At 42.7% G+C, this 8,543-nt stretch overlaps 1 gene segment (V, D, J or C); it reads left to right on the forward strand.

Moving 5' to 3' along the window:
- The first annotated feature begins 2,644 nt into the window (after positions 1–2,644).
- LOC103601507 overlaps positions 2,645–8,543 on the forward strand; it is a 7,075-nt gene continuing 1,176 nt past the window's right edge. Inside the window, 2 exon segments of the V gene segment in view lie at positions 2,645–2,690; positions 2,813–3,147. Of these exon segments, the coding sequence occupies positions 2,645–2,690; positions 2,813–3,147 (381 nt within the window).

An 8,543-nucleotide genomic window follows, 5' to 3' on the forward strand; every position in this document is an offset into this window, starting at 1 on the left:
TTGTTTGATTTCACAGATAAGACTTTGGACTTTTGAGGTGAAAGGAGTTAAGACATTGGGGTTGGAATGAATGCATTTACCTGTGAGAAGAACATGAACTTTGGGGGGCCAAGGATAGAATGCTATGCATTAATTTTTCCCTCAAATGTTCATGTGTTGGAAACTTAATCTCCATTGTAACAGTGTTAAGAAGGTGGGAAATCTAATTATGGTATTTGGAAGGTGGAATCTTTAAGGTGATTAGATTGTGAGCACTGTGCCCTATTGAATGGATTGATCCATTCATGAAGTAATGAGTTGATGCTTTAATGGGTGGTCATGGCCATGGTCTTGAGGATTTATAAGGAGAGTGGGTGAGCAGGTTACCTCTCCTGCTTAATCCATTCTTACTATGTGATATTCTGTGTTGCTGTGGGGAGTCACCACTAAGAACAAACCCCTTACTAGAAGTATGCCCTGGACTCTGGACTTCCCAGCCTCTGAAACTGTAAGAATTACATTTTATTTATTATGAATTCCCCAGTTTCAGGTATTATGTTATAAGCAACATATAATGAACTAATACAAATACCACAATGATATATTGTCTCATGCCCATTAAAATGGCCACTATAAAAGAAACAATCTAACATATAGTAAGTGTGGGGGAGACTGTGGAGACATTGGATCCCTGTGCACTGCTGATGGGAATATAAAATGGTGCAGCTGCTATGGAAACCAGTAAGTGGTTCCTAAAAAAATTAAAAATAGAGTTACGATATGATTCAGCAATCCCACTTTTAGTTATATATCCAAAGAACCGAAAGCATGATATCGAAGATATATTTGTATACCCATGTTTATTGCAGCATTATTCACAACAGACAACATATGGAAGCAACCTTAATGATGACCCACAGATAAATGGATAAACAAAATATGGTGTATGCATACCACAGAGTATTATTCAGCCTTAAAAGTGAAGTAATTCCTGTCACATACTACAATGAATGAATCTTGAGGACATTAAGCTAAGTGAAATAGGCCAGTTACAAAAAGACAAATAGTGTATAATTCCACTCATATGAGGTATCCAACATCATCACATTCATGGAGACATACACTAGAATGATGGTTGTCAATGGCTTGGGGAGAGAGAGAAATGAAGAGTGTTATTTAATGGGTTTGGAGTTTCTATTTGGCAAGATAAAAAAGTTCTGGAGATGTATTGCACGACAATGTCTGGAGATGCATTGCACTACAACATGAACATAATTAACACTACAGAAGGGTACACTTAAAAATGTTTAAGATGATAAATTACATATTGTATGTTTTTAACCAAAATTTAAAATAGAGAAGCCAGGCAGAGATGAGGAGCATTGTTGAAGCAGAGGCTCCACATGGGTGCACGGATGACAGTGTCGGTGTGTGAATATGGATAGGAAAAAATTCTATCTGCAATTTCTCTCACCTCATGCTGAAAAGTAGCACGTTCATCCTCTTGGAATGTTGGCCCCAAACTAAAGCCATAGTGGTAGTGGTACCAATGGCAGTGGCTGTGACCATGCCATCAGTGGAAGTCACATATGCTTTCATGAAAGAACATCACAGCAGTCACAGAATCTCCAAATATCATTTATTGTCAACCCACTTCAGAATTACTAATGGTAATCATATATTGCCTTAATAAAGAGGTGCAAATTTGGCTTAAGACTATTCAACACAAAAATAGAAGTAGTTAACACCCAACTGGTCTGCAAAATGAGAAATCTGAAATTTATATTGACGATTATCTTTACACAGAGATCTTACTGGAAACCAGCCACATACATTCTCCCTCCAAACCGCTTTCAAAATTTGGTCCTGTTGACTTTCCATTCTAATGCCTTATTTCAAATCTTTATGGAACTTAATTATTATGGGTTATGATTAAGTTTCCCCCAATTCAGACCCAGGCCCACCCCATTCTGCTTCCACAGAGTCTTTCTGTTCTCTCGGTGCCTTCTGATGATGGAATATTGTCCTGATCCCTGGGCTCCTTCCTCTGCCTGTCTGAAAGGCTGGGCCTTTTTTCAGAGGAGGGCTCACAGTCTCGATCCATGTGGTACCTCCTGGAGAAATGCAGAGCTTTCCTCTCACCATGATATTCATCACCTTGAATAACATAAAGTGACTCAAAAAGTCTGTATCAGAGCAGTGGCCCTTGGACCATCTGGAGAGATATCACGGTTTAAATATACAGTGAGCATAAGGTGCTGTGCAGAAACTCCCAGGACACATGGCCGGAATTGTGAGGGCTGAGGGTTGGGGAGGGTGGGACCCCTGAGCACCAGCACCTGTCCTGGGTCAACGTGTCTCTTCCACCCACCAGAGGGCGCTGTGGCCTAAGCCCCTCCTTGCTGCTGCCCAGTTTCTCAGAAACTGCCCCCAACCCTTGCAGGTGTTCCCATGCTCTCACGGGAGTGAAAAAAAAATCCCAAACCAAAAAACAACCCCCCAGTCTCTTTTCTCAGCCAGAGCCAGTTTGACGTCAAAGGAGGGGTTTGTGCAGCTTCCAGCAAAAGGAAGATTTGCATGGAGACCTCCCACTCTGAGGATAAGAAGGCTTGGGGAGCTCTGGCCTCACTGGGGCTCAGTAAGCAGAGCCTGGGATTGCTCCACCATGGCCTGGGCTCCGCTCTTCCTCACCCTCTTTGCTCACTGCACAGGTGACTGCCTGCAGGGGACTCCAGGAGGGCACCTGGATGTCGCTTGAGATGACGACCTCTCCCTCCTCCCTGAGAATGAGGCCTGGCTTGTCTTCACTGATCTATGTGTCTCTCCCTTGCAGGGTCTTGGGCTGAGGTTGTGTTCACTCAGCCCCAATCTGTGTCAGGGTCTCTGGGACAGACAGTCACCATCTCCTGCACCCGCAGCAGTGGCAGCATTGATGATAGATATGTGCACTGGTACCAGCAGCGCCCGGGCAGTGCCCCCACCACTGTGATTTATGAAGATAACCAAAGACCCTCAGGGGTTCCTGATCGGTTCTCTGGCTCCGTCGACAGCTCCTCCAATGTCGCCTCCCTGACCATCTCTGGGCTGCGGCCTGAGGACGAGGCCGACTACTACTGTCAGTCTTCTGATGGCAGCTATATTCACACAGTGCACCAGAGCCATGGGGAAGTGAGACGAAAACTCCCCAGAGCATCCCCATCATGGGTCAGCCTCAACCTGACTTCACCAGGGAGTTCACCAGGCAGCACTGCTCTTTTCTTTTCTTTTTTTGATTTCACTTTAAAAAACCCCTTTATCCCTACTTTCTTTTTTAAAATTTTATTTATTTATTTTTCATTTTACATATTTATGAGGCACCGTTTGTTGTTTCACTACATGCATATATTGTGTAATAATCCAATCAGAATAGTTAGCATTTCTATCACCTAAACATTTTCATTTCTTTGTGGTTATAACATTCCAGATCCCCTTTTCTGGCTGTCTTGAGATATACAATACAATGTTATTAGCTATTGTCACTCTAGAGCGCCAGAACTTACTCTTCCTGTCTAACTGTGACTGTGTAACTTTGTACCAGTTTACAAATATATATATTTTTTTGTCCTTTTTTGAGACTGGCCGCACCGCGCTCAGCCATTGAGCGCACGAGCCATCCCTATATGGGATCCGAACCCGCGGCGGGAGCGCTGCTGTGCTCCCAGCGCCGCACTCTCCCAAGTGCGCCACGGGCTCGGCCCCAGTTTACAAATCTTTCCCTGGCTCCTCCTCCTCCCTTCCTTTCCCTGTCTCTGGTAACAGCTATTCTACTCTTTATTTCTCTCTTTTTTCTTTTTAATTTAGTTTTCATCATTGACCCATGATAATTATATATACCTGTGGAGTGCAATATGCTATTTGGGTGCTTTCTTATTGTGTGCAGTGATCATATCAGGGTGCTTAGTATGTCCATCACCTCAAATATTTGTCACTTCTTTGTGTTGGGAACATTCAACATCATCTCGACTAACTACTCAAAGATACACAGTACTTCGATGTTGACTGCAGTCTCTCTGTACTGCTATTGAACACTGGATCTTATTCTTCCTATTGCTCTACAGTTTTTTATCCACTGACCACTCTGTCCTCTTCCCCCTCTCCCTCCCCTTCCTAGTCTCTAATGACTACTAATCTACTCTCTACTTCTATGAGATCAAACTTTTTTCTTTTTTTTCTTTTTCGTGATCAGTAAGGGGATCACACCCCTTGGCTTGGTGTCCCCCACCCCGCGCTCAGCCAGTGAGCGCACCGGCCAGTCCTATATAGGATCCAAACCCGCGGGGGGAGCGTCGCCGCGCTCCCAGCACCTCACTCTCCCGAGTGCGCCACGGGGCCAGCCCGAGATCAAACTTTTTTAGCTTCCACATAGGAGTGACAACATGCGGTATTTCTCTTTCTGTGTCTCGCTTATTTCACTTAACATGGTTTTCTCCGAAGTCACTCATAGTGCTGTAAACAGAAGAATTTCATTGTTTTTTATGGCTGAGTAGTATTCCATTGTGTATATATGCTGCATTTTCTTTGTCCAATCATCTGTTGAAGGACATTTAGGTTGGTTCCAACTCTTGGCTATTGTGATAAACATGGAGACGTGATAAACATATTGATTTCCATTCCTTTGGATATATTTTTTCTGTCTCCTGCTTGAATGCTGAAGTTTGAATTTTCTGTTCAAGAGTCCTTTTATTTTTTCTCCCGAATATGAATTTCTTCTCCCATGTCTTGATGGATGATCTTTTAATCCCTTTGCAGTGACTTCATGGAGAAGATTTCGTTCAAAACAGGGTTTATGAACCTTGGCACCATTGACAATGTGGGATAGATTATTTCCTGTGGTCTTTAGCTTCCACATAGGAGTGACAACATGCGGTATTTCTCTTTCTGTGTCTCGCTTATTTCACTTAACATGGTTTTCTCCAAAGTCACTCATAGTGCTGTAAACAGAAGAATTTTCATTGTTTTTTATGGCTGAGTAGTATTCCATTGTGTATATATGCCGCATTTTCTTTGTCCAATCATCTGTTGAAGGACATTTAGGTTGGTTCCAACTCTTGGCTATTGTGATGAACATGGAGACGTGATAAACATATTGATTTCCATTCCTTTGGATATATTTTTTCTGTCTCCTGCTTGAATGCTGAAGTTTGAATTTTCTGTTCAAGAGTCCTTTTATTTTTTCTCCCGAATATGAATTTCTTCTCCCATGTCTTGATGGATGATCTTTTAATCCCTTTGCAGTGACTTCATGGAGAAGATTTCGTTCAAAACAGGGTTTATGAACCTTGGCACCATTGACAATGTGGGATAGATTATTTCCTGTGGTGGTGGCTGTTCTGTGCGTTGTAGGATGTTTAGAAGCATCCTTGGTCCCCACACGTCAGATGCCAGTAGCAACCTACTCTTCAGGTCGTGACAAAGAAAATCTCCAGACATTGCCAAATGTTTCCCCCCTTGGGGCAGTATCACCTGAGTTTGAAAAGTACTGGGTTAAAAGACCATGTTGTTATCTAAAGGAAGCCTTTGACTTTGAATCCTGTTTATGCCATTAAGCTGGAGGTAAGGCTGCAAGTATTTACAATCTGTGTTCCTGCTTTCTCATCTGTTGGACAAAACAGTTGCACAGAACTCAAATGATTGTTTTGATGGATGAATAATATTCCAAGCACCAGAGGTCAGAGAACCTGTTAATCAATCACACAGAATCTTCTCCCCACTAAAGTGTCAAGTACAGTTTTTGGCCAGACTAAGTATGTAATGAAATTTTTAATCCTCATACAAGCTCATGAAAGTATAATACAACCATCACCATTTATTCTGTCGGGGAGTATTTTTAAAGCATAGGATATTAAGATGAAGAAAAATGTGACAATGTCCTAAACTCTTGGAGTCTACATTTTACGATGGATATGAGACAAGTCAGAGCAGATGCATCACTGTGTGGACAATATTGCACTTTTTTCACCAGAGTGTCTGGGATCAGATTTTGGCTCTGCCTCTATTTGCAAGTCCTTTAATCCTAAACTCTTGGAGTCTACATTTTACGATGGATATGAGACAAGTCAGAGCAGATGCATCACTGTGTGGACAATATTGAACTTTTTTCACCAGAGTGTCTGGGATCAGATTTTGGCTCTGCCTCTATTTGCAAGTCCTTTAACACCAGTGAACACTATAGTCTCCACCAATGACATGTAGATATTTATATTTAAGTCTAAGTTTATTAAAATTAAAGAAAATTAAAAGTTTTATCTTTCAGTCTCACTAGTTGAATTTCAACTGCTCAATGGCCATGTCTGCCTAGTGGCCACCAAATTTGACAGGCTAGATATAACATTTCCATCACAGCAAAAAATTGTCTACTGGACCATTCACATAGCATTTCCTTAACTCTTTCATCAACTGTAAAGTGGGATGTCTAAAGCTCTAAATAATTTTCATACTTTCCACAATCTCTTCAGCCCTCTCTGTGGGAGTGTTATATTGAACCACTGCACCTCACTGACGTCAGGCGTGGTTACATGATTAGCTTAGGCCAATGAAATGAGAAGTGAAAAGTGTAGTTTCTGAGCACCAGATGCAAGACTAGCATGTGCTTAGCCACGTTATCTTCTTTCTCTACTGTGAGATCAGCAGTTTACCCAGTAGGATTTTCTCTGCTAGCCTGAATCCTGTAATGAAGATAAAATAAGGAAGAGGTACAGCTGATTGGTGTTGGAAATGGTGTATAATGAGAAGTAAACTTTTGTTTTTGTTTGCTACTGGGATATTGGTGTGATTCATTGCTGCAACCTATCCTGAGCACTACAGGAATTAAAATGGAAAGTGGGGGTGGGGTGGGGGCAGCAGTATCAAAAATAATGAAATATATAGAATTGGCTTTTGTGACTGACAGTGGGCATTGATTAAACTGTTTATGATGGTTGCAAAAATAGTTTTCCATTTTATTTATTGGCATATATTTCATTAGATGTTACCTGCAAAACACATAAGAGGAAAAATAATTCTAATAAGCCAATGGCTGTAGGATTAGAGTTGGAATACTGATTGCAAACATGGGTTAATTCTCACTGTTTGAATTTTGCAACACACCTCTAAGAGATGAGCTTAGAAAGTACTTTTTTTCTTGTTTCACAAATAGAAGAAAAGGACAAGAATGAGCATCATAAAAAATGAAAAAAAAAAAAGGAATCATAGAGAATTGCAGAATTGCAAAAGCAAATTTTTCTCAATCCCAAACGCTTAAAGACAAATTTGAAAATGCTTGAGTTAAACATTTCCCTTTCCAAAGGATGACACGTGGATGTGCCTGAGTCCAGCTGGGCAGCTCCTCACAAACACAGAGAGTCCATTAGTGCAAGTAATATTGAGCTAAGGACAGTGCCCGGCACACAAACATCTCAATCGGTATGTGTGGAGTCACATTAAAAAGATGAAATAGCAGAGGCCAAGGACCAGGAGGAGACTGAAGTTTTACATGTGGTCAGCAGGGGGCCCTGTGGGACAGTTTTTAGAACCCCATAAACTGTGTTCGCAGGTGGAGAAGTCCCCAAAGGATTTCAAGTCTTTGTGGGGTGGACGGAGGGAAGTGGACCCTGTGCTCACTGATGGGCACTCAGCAGCCGTGTCCTGTGTGTGTTGCGACAGCAACTGCTTCCTCTCAGGTCCTGCCCATCAGGAAATTCACTTTCCACAGGCCCCCAGTCCTTTTATTATGACACATTGTGGTGGCAAAACATGCCCATGAGCAGCTATTCCTCTGTGAGGCAATTGGGGAGGGGATAAGGCCTGGCGCTGCCCAGCCCTGCTGTGAGGATCAGGAGAACTGTGTCCACCAGGGCCTGGATGCCTCTCCTCCTCCTGCTCCCCTCTCACTGCACAGGTAGGCTCTGTTCTCAGACATCAGGGTCAGCTTCTCCATCCTGAGCCCACCACCCTGGCTCAGACTCCCAGCAGGCTAAACCTGGTATCTGCTCCAACACCCACAAGTGTCTGTGTCTGCAGGTTCCCTCTCCCAGCCTGGCTGACTCAACCAACCTCCCTCTTTGCACTTGTAGGAGCATCTGTGAGTCTCTCCTGCACCCTGAACAGTGCTTCCATGTGGGTGACTTCTAGACATGCTTATGCCTGGAGAAGCGGGGGAGCCCTCCCTGGTATCCTCTACAGTACCACTCAGATTTTAATAAGCAACAGAGTTCTGGGGTCCCCAGCTGCTTCTCTGAATACAAAATGCCTCGGCCAGTGCAGGGCTTTGGCTCAACTCTGGGCTGGAGCCTGAGGACAAGGCCGATTACTACTGTGGGATCTGGCACAGTGGTGCATCTCATAGTGACACAGACAGATGGGGAAGTGGGACAGAAACCCCACAGGTCGTGGTCTATGACTCTTACTTTGTTGATGTTGAAATACATCTATACTACATTTATTAAAACAAAACAAAACAGAAACTCCACTCAGAAAATCTCTCCCAGTTTTTCACCAAATAACTGCAAGGACTAAAAAAAAAAAAAAAAAAAAAAAAAAAAAAAAAA

The sequence above is a fragment of the Galeopterus variegatus genome, unplaced genomic scaffold (genome assembly GCF_000696425.1).
Source record: "Galeopterus variegatus unplaced genomic scaffold, G_variegatus-3.0.2 Scaffold3763, whole genome shotgun sequence".
Taxonomy (NCBI): domain Eukaryota; kingdom Metazoa; phylum Chordata; class Mammalia; order Dermoptera; family Cynocephalidae; genus Galeopterus; species Galeopterus variegatus.